At 48.7% G+C, this 14994-nt stretch overlaps 1 protein-coding gene across 5 annotated transcripts in view; it reads left to right on the forward strand.

The window, feature by feature from the left end:
- The first annotated feature begins 592 nt into the window (after window positions 1-592).
- Window positions 593-14994, forward strand: part of LOC119226348 (mediator of RNA polymerase II transcription subunit 13-like) — a 55503-nt gene continuing 41101 nt past the window's right edge. For 4 of the 5 annotated variants that reach the window (XM_037484235.2, XM_037484238.2, XM_037484239.2 and 1 more), the window contains exons 1-2: window positions 869-2147; window positions 2407-2575. In XM_037484235.2, coding sequence (XP_037340132.2) covers window positions 2504-2575 — 72 coding nt within the window. In that variant the 5' untranslated portion in view covers window positions 869-2147; window positions 2407-2503. The other variant, XM_037484236.2, reaches the window with a different exon arrangement.

Below are 14994 nucleotides of genomic sequence, written 5' to 3' on the forward strand. Positions count from 1 at the left end.
TGAGTAACGTTTACGCTCACATGAGGGTTATTAAGTCCAATATTGAGTCTCCTTTGAGCGTTTTAGCTGCTTATAGTTATGTAGGGGTTCATCATGAGCGATACCTTTCATTCATACCTCATAACACATACTCACTTTCTCTAATGGTGAGCCACTAACAGCTAACCCAACAACTATAGCGTGAACTAAACAAATAATTGTGCACAGAATCACGGACTGTATTTTGGTGACTTGGGAGGACTTCACCCCAAAATCAACGGATATGAATAGAATCTGCATTTATGGCAAGTTTGGATAGAAATGTCTATTTGAATATTATTCCTACACATACGGATCCATTATCTGTGATATATATTATTTTCAAAATGCTGTGTTGGTCAATTTGGTGAGAGTCTGCCACATAAAAGCCTCTTATGAAAGAGTCATCCTGACCTCTATTCTGTCACATCCTCTGCGAACACAGTTACATTATGTAACCAACAAAGAGACGCCAGCGATGGGAAAACAAAGGAGGGGGGGGGGGGAGAAAACTAAAAATCATATCGAATCATCTTTCTTTACAGACGGGCGGAGAGAAATAGCAAAGGGAGCTCTGACAACAAAGCGCGTCTCAGTAACGATAAAGGAAACCGCGCACGCTACGCGCGTACACGCGTACCCGGTGTCATATCAAAAGACACCAAACAGTACCGTAAATCCCAGACTTTGATCACGTGATCGCAAACTTGGCCAAACGGGAAGGCGAGTGAGTCTCTGTGGTGCGCTTCCGACCGCCATTACATTACAATGCGCGGTGGGCTGGACGATCGTGCGCGAGAAAAAAAAAAAAAAAACTGCTCCGGCACACACAGACACACGGAGGGTGAGGATGACACACTCGGGTTACACGCACACTTATTTGCCACCGCAACAACGCGGCCGCGAGGGGTAGACGGCGCGGGTCGCGCGAGGAAACAATCCGCGCACATGTCGGAGCATTTGAGCCGTTCAGTCGCCGTGGGCCGCTTCTCGAGAGGAGGAGGAGGGAGGATTCGCTCTTGAATGTGGCGGAGGTCGCTAAAGAGGTCTGCGGCGTGCTACACGCTCTTTACGTCAGTGGTCGGCGCCAGGCGGGGAACTGTCACTTAAACTGTGCATTTACCCCCCCACCCCCCCACCCCAAAAAAAAATACCGAAGAGGAAGATTTTTCATTTTTTGTTTGTGCAAGATGTTGGGGGCTGTCGTGGCCGCGCGAGGACGTTTCGTAATGATATAAAAACTGAAAGGAAGGAAGGATTTTTTTTCTTGTCTACAGAAGCGTTTTTGTCGTTTTCCAGGCGGTGGAGTGTAAGAATAGTTTTTTTTTTCTCTCGCTCTCTCTCTCCCTCCCCCTCCCTCCCTCCCTCCCTCGCTCGCTCTCTCTCTCTCTCTCTCTCTCTCTCTCTCTCTCTCGCTCTTCTTGTCTGAACGCTTCGACTCATGACTCGAGGTTACCGGGAGCCCCGGTCGACTTTGTCCGCCCTGCCGCGGAGGATCACCGGGGGCTTTTTCGCTGTCTTTTTTTCCGCCCGCGACCCCCTCGTCCGTGGACCCGCTTTTTAATTGAACAGCAACAGAGAGGGGGGGGGGGGATTCGAACATTCCAGCTCGCGGCGCCTGTTTCGCGCGAGGCGGACGGGGTTACATTGTGAGAGGAACCGTTGTGCTAAGAAAAAAAGAAAAAAGGAGGCTATAAATAGCCCATGCAATTCTCCAAAACTATCACAAGTGGTGCATCAGCTTGCGGAGCGAGACGGAATCTGATATCCTGCGCGTACACGCCTCGGCTTTCAAGTTTTCCGGATCGCTTTTTTTTTTTTTTGCACAGCGGCGAAAACGTGCGATTTTTCTTCTTTACGTGAAAAGAAAAGCAGAAGAAAAAAAAAATCTAAGAAGTTTTGACTTCCAATTTCGTTTTTTTTTTTTTTTTTTGAGGGGGGAGGTGTGATGTGGGAGGGGAGAAAATGAGTCGTTTCCTCATGGATTATGGTCATTATTTAACGAGGAAACAATCAGCGGACAGACTGGTGTGGAAACCCGCCGATGCGCCCCCGCGCGCGGATTGAGATGGATGCATTTCCGCGCTGCCCGCCTTTGACAATGATCACATTGGGAGTCGCCTGACCTGGTTTGTAGCAGTGTTTTGATCACCCGCACACGCTTGGATTTACATTACAAACGTTATATCCGGGGCGGGGAGGGGGGGGGGGGTGTTAAGGGGGTGGGCTGGAAGGGGTGGGGGATCTTTGTGGATGCACTTATTTTTTATTGATATATATATCTAGATCTATATATAGGCGCGCATTGCCTCTGCCCCGACCATCCAGCCCGAGCCTTTTATTATGTGGACCTTCTTGTGAGGTTGTACGCCTGCTTGTTTTTGCCAGACTCGCACGGGATCCTATTTGTCAGCCCTGCTCGGTTGTCGATGCCGACGTAGGATTTCGACATGCCCAGCGCGGACGACCCCAACGGCGGACGAGTATGACTACGGCAGCGAATTGCGTGGCTAACGGGGCAAGCCTTGAGGACTGCCACTCCAACATCTTCTCCCTGGTACGGTACAACCCTCCGCCAATTTTTTTTTTTTTTTTTAAAAGAAATAAAAGAAGCATGCTGGTCACAGACACGCACGCCGGTTGTTGTGATTGACGGGTCACGGGACCTGCGGGAGGCACGCGCGAAGTGTGCGCGTCCCGCGGTGCAAAAGGTGAAACCAAATAGCGCGGTGCTGCGATGAGGTTCAACGCGGGTCAAAGGCACCGCGGCTCACCTCCTGAACATGTTTTTTTTGTTGTTTTTTTTTTACCATGAGATACCTCAGGTTGCACGAGAATAACACAGATGTCTGATTCGGAAGCCTCGTCCTGGTGCTTGAAGTACAATGTTGAAATGTTCCCTTTGTTTTGGCATGGGTCGAGCTGATAAACATTAGATTAACAGAGCACAGCGTGCTCCGGCTCTTATCCTTTGAAATGATCACGTGGCTGTAAATGTAGCTGAAACTTGCATTGCCAAGCAACTTACTTGGAAAGAAGAAGGAGAAGAAGGAGGACTGTTGCCTTCTCGCAAATATTTCTAAAGCCAGAGAATAAAAAGAAGAACATGGTGAATAGTTTAATGCGCCGATCTGCAAAAACATCTCACCGGGGCTTTAATGGGAAGATTAGGGATCATTTTGTGCTAATTTGAACTGAGTAGCTCACAAAAGCAACATTTCAATAAAACAAATTGATGCGATAATAACGTCTCCCGCAGAAGAGAGAGGTTAAATCGGTTTTGACAGGCGCCTGGCATGCATCAAGCACCGAGCGGAAACGGCGCTTTCACACTTTATCTGAGGAAATGAGGTTTTTCTTTTTCTTGTTGTTTTTGGGACTCCACATGCGGCGTGATTCTTGCGGTCTTGCAGTCGCTGGTTTTTGAGGGTGGCTGGAGTGCGTTTTCACAGTTTTCATCCTGCAATCAGCGAGTTAACGGTCCCACTACAGCAGGCAGCCCGAGTGGAAAGGCATGCGGCAGACATGCACCGGCTGCTGAGAACCGCAACAACAACAACACCGGGGTCCTGAGGGCCTTTTTATAGGAGGATCACGCAGGTCGTCCCCCGGCTACAGCAGCTGACCCCTTAGTCCACTTAGACTCCGAAGCTAGAGGAACGCGTGTCTCGTTTTTTTTTTTTTGGTGGATGGCGAAGATGAAATGAAACTTTGTAGTTATCCCACAGCTCGTATAAATCTCCTCACCATTCAAACAAAGCAAAAAAAGCTTTTCGGACATGAAAGCAGGGACAGGTGGATTCTAAATATTAACTTAAGCTATCGCGAAAGCGCCGTTTCTCAATTTCTGTGCACTGTCGCCGCGGTCCAATCGCCATGACGAATTCCTGTATGTGTAACATGCGTAGCAATAAATGGCTTCCGATGGGTCTCGGTCGAGGTTATCCCCTCGCGGAGGAGGCTTTCATTCACTCGACGTGGCATCGTTGGCCGCCGCGCCGGCCCCCGGTGAACGTCCCTTTCAAACTGAGGGAGAAAGAGAGCATCCATCAGCTGGCCTGTTGAGAATATTTATGGCTGGCTAGTGCCACAGCGTTGGCTCACTGGCAGAGCTCCGACAGGGTTGTCCAAGAGAGAACAAAACACTAATGACATACCAAGTGGCCTGGTTGGAGCACACAACTAAAAAACAAAGAGACGGAGGACACACACACACACACATAAAAAGGATGCGGATTTGCATCTTGATGTTGAAAAATGAGACATTTTGTGCATGAAGAGCCTAAGAAGTGGAGGCTAAAGAGCTGTTATTCTCACTGGAATCAGGTGATGAGACCCAGAGAAGTAAGTGTTAGGATTTGGCCACATTATTGTTTGGTTTCTTGTGCAAACAACACATTTGGTAATGAATGAATATGTTGGAGATTTTTAGTTAAAGGGTGAATGAACATTTGACTCTTCTCTGTGTAATCATTGAAAATGCCCTTAAGGAAAAGATAACTCTTATATATATATATATATATATATATATATATCATATATATATATATATATATATATATATATATATATATATATATATATATATATATATATATATATATATATATATATATATGATATTAGTTTTACACACATCCTGGACACTGAGAGTGCAAAGAATACAACTTCGAATGTGAGCTACTTCCTTTCCTTACCTTATCTTCTTGGAACAAAGGCCTCGCTGCTAACCGTTGTGCGCTCACGTCTGACAGCCTGTTAAACAACATTCCAACATGCGCTAACCATTTCCTACAACCACACACAATTACTGCCTGTTATTTGAACCCGCATCAATGAGGAAAAAAGGGAGAAAAGAAAAATCACCTTTCAGAACACGCGAGTGGCCGTACTGGCGGGCTTTATGGAGACCCAGCAGATTACTGTCATGTGCTCTTGTGAGGCCGGCGGCACCGGCCCACAAAACAACTGTCCTGTGTAGCTGGGGATCATCCCGTCGGTGACAGAAAGCAAGCGAGACCCTCGTGAGGGGGAGGAAAGATCGCCGCGTGCAAAGTTGTGAAGTGGCCAAACGGAGGAGGGACGGGAGGGGAGGGCAGTCGGAGGAATGTTTTTCGGGGCCGAAGGAGCGAGTCAGACGGCAGCCAAATCTGTTTTCATTTTAGGAAAGTGTTATGACTGATGTGCATTTCCTCAACTCTAGCCACAGCCCATTTAAGAGAGAACGGGTGAGACTGAGCGAGAGAGAAAATGAAAGGGGGGAGAAATGTAATGAGAGAGAGAGAGAGAGAGAAAGAGAGAGAGAAAACATCTTTCAGTGGAATGGGCCACTTCTTATGTCCCAGCCTGAATATGAAATGCAAGGAGACAGTTGAGAGGTATGTGTGTGTGTGTGTGTGTGTGTGTGTGTGTGTGTGTGTGTGTGTGTGTGTGTGTGTGTGTGTGTGTGTGTGTGTGTGTGTGTGTGTGTGTGTGTGTGTACCATCTAGACTCGGGAGACACACTTCAAACACTCATCGCATTATGCGCACACAGCCAAATACACACACGGATACCTTCACCAACACTGAGTGAGGGGAGAAAAAAAAATAAACACCCACATGCACACGCACTAACATATGTTTTGCAAATGCAACACGCATGCACTCGGTAAATCCTCCACCCACACGTGTTTTATTTGGGACACATTCCAAGGACGTTTTAAAAAAAAAAAAAAAACGGGTAGAATGCAGCACCCTCGATTTTTAAAGGGCACCCCGAGTCCCCTCAGCGCTGATAAAGTGTCCCCAAGTGGAGGTCTAATGTGGTGCTCATTAGCCCAACTGGGCTCCAATAGGCGTCTTCTGTGTGCAACAATGATGCTGCTGCTGTCTGCCGCGCTAAGAGATGAGGCGGCGTGAAGAGCAATAAAAGAAGTGTCTTTGATTTATGGCAGGTGAGCGTCTGGGCCTCGTAAAGAGAAGCAGGTAATCAGGGACGTTTTTTTTTTTTTTAACACGGGCTTTTTGCATGTCTTGGTTGTTAATGGTGGGTGGGCGTCGGCGGAATGCTCGGGGGATGAGAAGGGGGCGGGGCTTGGACGGAGCGCGGGTCAGCGTTTGCTCGGCCGTAGATTCGGGTCAAGCTTGAGTTCATAAAAGGCCGGGTATTGAGTTCCTGAGTATCAAGCCCTTACTTTGAGAAATTCCCCCCCCCACCCCCCCCCAAAAAGATGCCAGTTCTCAAATGAGGTTTTCTGAAATAGACACTAGCTGCTGAGTCAAAGCCATATGCTACGGGCTGTTGTGGATGATCTGTTGTCTATAATGCAGATACATGGATATCAGATCAGCAAATGCCAATGTGTCCACTGTAAAATATCAAAAGATCTGTCAAAGAAGACTTTACATAGACCATATACAGATATTCTAATATATTATCTATAAAATCTGTATTTGCACATCATCATTAGGTTTATTTTTTTTGTCTGCTTTCTGCAAGTCTATAAACTAAATGGAAACATTGTCTGCAATTATCATAATTTTAATTTAAACGACAGGGCAACGTTTTTCTGTATTTTTGTTATGGCCAAAAATTGTCCTAAAAGAAAAGACAAAAAAAAAAGAAGTTGCGGAGCGGCTTCATCAGGTTGCTTCTCGCCCAACGCTCCGCCCAACCTGGGCCCCGCGCTGGCCTCACCTTGAGCCTGCATGCGGCGCTGCGCCATGTCGTCGCAAAGGGACTCAACCCGACGGCGTTCCCCTCCGTGTCAACGCGGCGTTTGTGTTTCAGACCCAGAGGCTCCTTTTTAAAAAAATGTCTTTCTGCCATAACCGCACAATCTGCGACTTCCATTTTTTTCTTCATCCATTTAAATTGTCCCAGAGGGTAGTCTTAGCCGACGCAGTAAGCTGGTGAGGTGAAGAGCGGTTGAGAGGCACCCCACAGGGGAGGGAGGGGTAGGAGGAGGAGGAGGAGGAGGAGGGGGGCGGGGGGGGACCACCGCTGGTCCCGGAGCTGGAAATGGGACGAGGATGGGCAGGAGTGTCTTGGCGCACGGTGGCTGGAGTGTGAAGTACGTAGGCCCCCCTCGCAGTGCCAGCTGTGATCTATTCTTGGCGCCCGCCGGTGTTCCCGCCGCACGTGTGCAGAGCGACAGAAGGCTGAGTGGGAGACGGCGGCTGGTAGGAAGCGGGCAGTGGCCGCTGCTGCCGCCAAGTGCTTGTGATCCCTGGGAAGTCGGCGTGAGGGCCGATTATTATTATTATTATTATTATTATTATTATTAGGCGTTGCCGCTCTGTGTTTTACAAAACACGTGTTGTGCTGAATTTGTGTGGGCTGGTGAAGTAGATCCTAAAAAACAAGACAAAGCAACAGCACCACATGGTATAAATACTTCATCTAGAGGCAAAGTCCTTCACCCAAAAACTGGAATCTGACCAAGTATTATCAGCAGAATAAGAGTACAGATTATTCCGAATTGTCTGCATTAACGTGAGAGCTGCATTTTAGTGTTGTTGAGTTAAAGCTGGTTGTGTACTTTGTGTGTCCTCTTGGGTGGTTATCATTCCTATGTTCTGTGCTGCTTTATTAGTTATTGGGAGTCATTTAAACCAGTTTTCAGTGGAACTTGTCTCAAGAGGTTTTGAGGAATCAGAATAAAGGAGATTGTAGGTCTTTGGATGAAAATATCTGGACTGGAAGCAGCTGAAATGATTTCACCAAACCTTCCCCCCCCCCCCACCAGTTAAACAACGATGTGTTCCGTTTGAATGGCAGACCTAAAGAAAAGCATCAGGCATTCATCCGCTTCCGAAATACCCGAGTAAATATGTTGCATATAGTCGTCGCATACAAAACGCTTTAGAGGAAAGTGGCGTTACTCCATTTATGAGATGAAAAGTGTGTCGCTGCATGTTTTCAGCAGCGGTCGAACACATTCTCCTCCAGCATCCCGGTAGCGGTCCAGGCTCGCGTGGGAAGCTGCCCTCTGCGCCATCGTCCATTCACCCGAGTGCCGAAGCACAAGACCAAAAAAAAAAAGAATTCCTTCTTTCAGGGTGGATTCTGACCTGCTTGTAACCGGGGCATATACAGCGGGCAATATTTTCCGCAAGCGAAGCGGCTTTGCCAGTAACATGGTTGGCTGGGATTCCATTGCAGTTAAAGAGAGAGAGAGAGAAAACCTTAATGTTGGCTGCTGTGCTGTTGCAAATTCTAATTATCATGTGTTGGTGTTCCGGTGAGAGATTATCTGCGACCAATCAGAGCGGCACTTGACGGGAGCAAACACGCCGTGTGTAGTCTGTTGATTTCCCCCCCCCTCTCTCTGTCTCTCTCTCTCTCTCTGTCTCTCTCATCTTGAATTAGACGGACACCCGTGATTCTTCCGATGCTAATGAAAACGCGTATAGCTCAATTTTCGGCCCTGGCCTGCCTCACCGAGTAAATGGACCCCGCAGCGTGGAAGTGAGACACAAAGGGGGGGGGGGTTTGATGGAGTGTTTAGAAGGCGTGACTGAGTGGCCGTAAGTGTTTTGGGCAGCTCGGTGGCGGCGGCGGCAAAGATGTGAACGCGGCGTGGTAGCGAAGTAGTGAATGAGGAGGACTCGGGCGGCGTTACGTAACGTGTGTTTGAACAGGTTAGCAGAAGAACACTGGAGCTCCGATTGGCTTCCACTCCCACTCAGTGAGCAAAAAACACATCACAGTCAGCAGCCAGGTGAGTTGCAGGTTGAAACCTGTTAAAGGTGTGACCTGGCAGAAGTTAGTGGCTTACTGACGCCCGCACACACACACACACACACACACACACACACACACGTGCAGACAGAGCGCTTACAGTTCTCCTTTTTTATTGTTTATTTGGTGTGTAATGAAGGAAAAGTCATGCTGATTTATGTGAAGCTGTCATTTGATCTCGGGTTGGCATCCCTGTGGGGGGTGGGGGGGGGGTATCCTTTAGCAGGAAATTAAAAGCCAAATGAGATATTGTTCATTCCGCTTATGCTCCGTTTGCTCAATTTCAGCACCAATCGGAATATCAACCCCCCGTTTCAGAAGCCCCCATGCAGTGCTAATTGCATGTAATTAATGCATTGGACTCCGGTTCTCTCGTCAAAGGAGTAATCGTATACCACAATCTTCATATCTTTGCTCCTGGCAATCCCAGGACTTCCCTGACGCATTCGCCAAGGGCCCGGCGATATCATCAGTCGAATTTGAGCTTATGAATTCCAGCTGTAAGGGAACAATCGGAGGTGTAGTTGTGCTCGGGAGAGACAACACCCGAGACGTTCCACGCGCTCCTTTGTGATTTCTTTAGCGTAAAGTAACCACGGGAGCGATTGAAGTTTTATATTTCCACTGTAACCCTGGAGACAGAAATCTCTATAATTGAATACCTTGCTGAATTCCTATATATGTTATATGTTGCCTAGCAACAAAAACAGATTCTCAGTTTTGCTGTCTTTGTGTCTTTTGCTCATTTCCAGCTCCCCGGGGCCTGTCACGGTTGATTAAGTTACACCAGAGACCCCAGTAAAGCTAAAGGCCGGTTTTATTTATTTGCACGTTTAATAATTGAAGCCGAGCGAGGGCCGCTGCTTCAGCCCGTCCCGCAACGCTCCAAAAGCCGCCTGACGCTGCAGCTTTGTGTTGTTATTTTTAAAATTTTGTATTTTTACTCGCCCAGCGGCCTTCCCGGATGCTGCGGTGCACTGTGCGCGGCGCCTTCGCCGCCCTCATCGATCTCCCGCCCCACCTACCCCCTCCTCCCCCCTCCCCTTTTTTTGTGTCTGGTACGAAGTTGTGGCTTGATGGAGGCTCTCTGCCGCGTGATTGGCAGGTCCATCCGTCACTCGGCCCCCGGGGACCGCCCGGCGCTCTAATTAGGTCGCTCGGCTTGCTCACCTCCGAGGCCCCCGGATGCTGCGGCGGGAACACGCATCAAATGACGGCCCCTTGTTTCGCGGGGACTTGACAGTATCTGTTTAGCGCCCCCCCGTCTACACCTGCTCGGTGCGTTCGGTCTGCTGCCCGCGCTCAGACGAGTGCCGCGGCGTGCATCCCTCTTCATTTGTGGCGCAAGATGCCAGAGGGGAGCACGAGTCCTTGTGGGTTAATTTGATTTCGGCGGGTTAATTGAGGAAGGGGGAGTCGTTGCCTGCTCTGATTTCTGCCACTGGCTCTTCTAACTGGTGGCTTCTCGCAGCCGCCTCGTCTTTTTGTTCACGGCTGTTTTCACCATTTTGATTTTCTTTTTGTTTGTTTTTTTCATTAAAATTCCAGCTCGGCTGCATTTGAGAAAAAAAGGTTTCACTCCCGGGTGGATGTGGTAACAACAGGTGTTGTTTAATACTATACATACAAACTCAATTACCCAAAGAAGCCAGTCAACATCTTGTCTTTTTACATCACGCCCAAAGCATCTGCCATCGGATGTCATGCAACACTCAGAATGTAAACACAGAATGTTAGCATATGTTTAAAAACGCGGACCATCAATAGTATAAACCCCAGTGTTTAGGATGGCTTGTATTGGGCCAATTCTCCATGTCTTGTAAAGTAAATAAAAAACAGTCCTCCCCAAATATCGTCAGCCTGTGAAGCGCCTGCACTGATTTGACGTTGATGAGAAAGCCGGGGCCACTCTGACGGGAATAAGTGTTTCACCGAGTCGGGGGGGGGGAACTGCTGACACAGGCCTCCTCTCGACTGGCCTGAAGTGCGCCCTTTTGTAAGAGCGTCGCGCTGCGATGGGAGATTCCCGAAGAGAAGCGTCGTCGTGTCTCTTCTCGTGCGCTGCTCTCTTGTCAGCTCGTGGAAGCGCTCGCGTCAGCTGCAACTCTGAGCGCAAAGTGTCCCAGAGAAGAAGAAAAAAAGAACGTATTAAGTGTTTCTTTCTATCTCCACGTCTTGTGTAAACGTGCACGGTTTGTTCTCTTAAGTGGTGAAAGTAATTACCATTCTCCGTCTTCTTCGTCGGTGTTTTTTTTTTTTTTTTTTCTTCATGAGAGTGAAAGGAAGCGCCGTACCAGTGCAGGCGCGTGTTTACATGTGCTGTCATGACATGCCCCCCCCCCCCCCCCCCCCCGCCCCTGTTCAGCCTTGTCCGCGTGGAAGGAGTCCAACACAAACACACACTCTGCTGCATGGTGGGAAGAAGTTTAAGAGGTCCGTCCATAAGGTCCCAGAAGGGTTTTTTTTGGAGAAAAAAACAGGAGTGAAAATACTTTCAGTCTGCAGGAGCATGCATGCATGCAGAGTGCATGTCAAGTGGGCCTTTCCTCCGATCGGCTGCAGGCCGTGCTTTGGACCCACTCGACGACCAACCTGTTGGATTTTTCCTTCCTGCCCGAAGTCACATGGTTCATCCAGGGCTTTGTGTTGGAGTAACGTGGCCAGAGATGAAAGCTCTGGCTTCCACATTTCCTCTTGATTACAAGCATATGTCTGGTGCGTCGTGGTTGACCTCTGGTCGGGACGCAGATGAATTTTTTTTTCTTTTTCCCAAGCCGCGTCTAAATTCACCTTTTTTATATACCGGAAATTATTCTCAACTCACTGCTTTTAAGTTCAAGTTCCTTTTTATTTGTTCAATTCAAAAGCTTGTAAAGTATTAGAGGCTCCACCTTACTGCCAGAAACCCCAAAAAGGCCCTTTTAATTGAATACTTCAAAAAGGAGCAGAAATGTCCGCCTCCCCTGTGCTAACACACAAATATTCGGGGAACCGTAAGGTTGGCGGTTTTATTTCCCTCTTGTTTACTCGAGACACAAGAGAGCGGAAACCAACGCGCGCAGTCGAGAGGGAAAGCGCGAGATCCTCCCGGGTGTCTTCGACGGGCGGTGAGAGATGAGAGGCAGCGTGAAGACGAGGAAGATAATAGAGGTGAGAGCGAGGTCAGAGGGAGGAAGAGCTCCGGTGTTTGGTCCTGCACTCAATCAGAAATGCAAGCGGCTAACCAACAGAACCAGGGGCTTGGGGAAGAGCCGGCTTTATTGACAGTGAAACAAAACCCACGTTTTTCTCTTTCTTTTTCCCTGACCTCTTTGCCCCCCCCCCCCCCCCCCACCCTGCGGTAGTTTTTTTGAAAGAGGCAGACCTCGGCCTACAATAATCGCTGATTTGCTCTTTCACACCTGAAGGATCAGGAGGAATATGAAGCCTGCCTTTGTTTTTTTGTTTTTTTTGTGCTTCGTACATAGGCTTCACTGTCCTCCCGATGGCCCCCCATCATCGCCGCATCCCAAGGAATTTCTCTCGAGATTAAACGAGAGTGAAATCAGCTGCCTAACCCTCTCCATTACGCCGCCACTATATTGCCGGTTCTCGGAGTAATTGATCGTTCTGTTCGGCATCTGAATATTCTAAGCAGCACTTCAGCCACATTTCATGAATAATAATGAAAGGACTAAAAACAAATAAGAGTTTCTTGTTATTTGTGGGGGGCGGGAACTTGCTTTCTCGCATGTGTTAAAGAGGGATCATTTATTCACACTGTGCAAAATGTAAGAGCGGTGTTTTTATTTTATACTTCTTCAAGCGCGCTTATTACTGCGACGCCACAGTCTCCAAACACGTGGTTGCGCGTAATGCAGATTTCAATGACAAATAACCGGACATCAGCCCGGGAAAGTCTGAGGGCCTCCTGGTCAGCGTGTGAGCGCTTCTGCATCACAGCAGCTGTGCGTGCGTCCAAGTGTGTGTGTGTTTGGATGTGCCTGAGAGCATGTTACTGTAGCCCCGCGACTGTGCCACAGCTAGTGCTCTATTTGGGGAGGGCGGGGGGGGGGTCAGCGCCTTACACACAGCCAACAGCGTTTTTGAAGCGCAGATCACGCGTCACCTGAAAATACCACCCGCCGCTGGAGGAATAATAGACCTCAGGTCATATTTTTGCAGGAGAAATTGAACAGGTTTTTGCCTTGACGGCATCCTCCAAAAAATGTAATTATTGTCACTCGGCGGTTGAGTGTTTGACCTCTCCCTGTGAATAATGATGTATGTGCAGCGTGACGCTGGAAGCCTGAGATCAGTTTCTCTGTGCTGCACCTTACATTTCAGATATTGGTTAGTTTGATATCGATTTGGTATGCGACATGCGTGTGATGTGCGCACACACACACACACACACACTAACAATGGACGGTTCACTGACGACGTTGCCGACACATATTATTAGTAGTTCTAAATATGTTTGCACATTGGTGGTGTTATTGGATGCATTGCCATGTAACATTCATGTCACCCTCAGGCTGAATGGTAGCAACGCCGGTGATCTTTTAATAGCGACATCATCCGGTCTGAATTTCAATTTGTCCAAAAACCTTGATGTTTGATTAAAAAAAAAAATCAAAAAAAAAAATCAATGGCATTCCCACAAGCCTTGGCTCTTAATATGCGTTTAGCGTCACGCTAAGATGGAGAACATCCAGCAGTCAGTATGCTCGTGTCAACGTGCACATACTAAAAGCATAAATGTGCACCAGTACGAAACCACGCGGCGCCGCATTGTTACATGTTAAAAACAACCGCGTCGCCTTACACCACCACCAACAACCCGTACGCCTTCTCGTTTTTGGATACGCTTCTTTGACGTTTCACCGTGTCAAAGGGGCGGCGGGACTGGGAGGGAGGGGGGGGGGGCAGTGCAGGCAGACGCTTTTCCTCTTTTGCTTCGGGAGAAACGACATCCTTGACTTTGCCAATGCTAATTTCAGGGCTCGGCTTATCGCAGCGCCAATGTTTGTATCTCCCATTACACGCACTGTCATTACAGGAGGGACACTCTTGTAATTACCGGTCCATTGTGCAGTCGGCAGGGTGTTCTTGGGGGGGTGGGGTGGGGGGGGTCACGTGCGCACCTCGCCGTCTCACTCACTCAAAAGCATGCTTTTTGGCTGGATTCTGGGTTTGGGTATAACCCTGCGACCCCTTGCGTGAACGCTTGCTGAGCAGCCGTCACGGCCTCCTTTTGTTCGCCCCCCTCTCAGAGACTGCGACAGGCTTTAATTATCCTCGAGCTGCTCCTTTCTACCTGCCCCGCGTGTTTAAAAACGGGTCAGTATTTCTGTCCGCCTCTCAGCCGGTTCTTGGGAGCGCCTCGGCGCCCCGAGTCAGTGTGTCAAACGTGATCCTCACAGCTGGGTGAACACAGGAGAGGAGGGCAGCGCGATGCACTGTGAGATCCCCCCCCCCCCCCACCCCCCCGCCTGCTAAATCTCTGTCCTGTTCGACAATGCCTTTTGTGCACTCGACTCATTCATGCGGCGGGAAGGACACAAACAAACATGGAAAAGAGTTTCCAAAACACGGAGGAGCATCACAGGAGCACCGACGTGTGTGTGTGTGTGTGTGTGTGTGTGTTTTTTTTTTTTTTTTTGCTGGTTTGCGATTGTATGCTCCATCTACAAAATGTACAATCCTGGTAGAACTTTTTGGATCATCATTAAATGTGTCATGGCAGAGATTCTGGACATAAACACCTCTGATCGCATGAGATTAAATGGAGAAGATGTCAATTGTTGACCCCGACATTTCCTCCTCTCCTCACGTCTCGCTCTGTTCTGTAGCTGCCTTCTGTATCTCCCTGCCCCCCCCTCCCCCCGCCCCCCGCCTCCCCTCCAGCAGCGGTTCACTCCCAGCCTCTCACTGGAGGCCGCCCGCCTTTTATGTCTCGCCGTCCGTCTCCGCCTCTTCTCTCGACGCCCTTTATCGCATCTTTACAGCACGAACCGCAGCGAATGGGGCCTCCAGTTAAATAACCGCGCAGCAGGGAGACGTTAAATATGTTGAAGCATTTACACAAGGATCACAGGCGTGTAAACAGGGAGCCGCTGAAGATATAACGTAATTGGGCAGAGTCCGCGCTGCTATTGATTGAATCGGCATTGTCTGCTGCTTCCTTTCATGTGGGAGGAATCCATGTTTGCTGAAGTGCAGCACTTCAAGGTTAACACGCCACTAATGAGGCTGCTATCGCGTTATGGA

Source organism: Pungitius pungitius, chromosome 18, assembly GCF_949316345.1.
Source record: "Pungitius pungitius chromosome 18, fPunPun2.1, whole genome shotgun sequence".
NCBI lineage: Eukaryota > Metazoa > Chordata > Actinopteri > Perciformes > Gasterosteidae > Pungitius > Pungitius pungitius.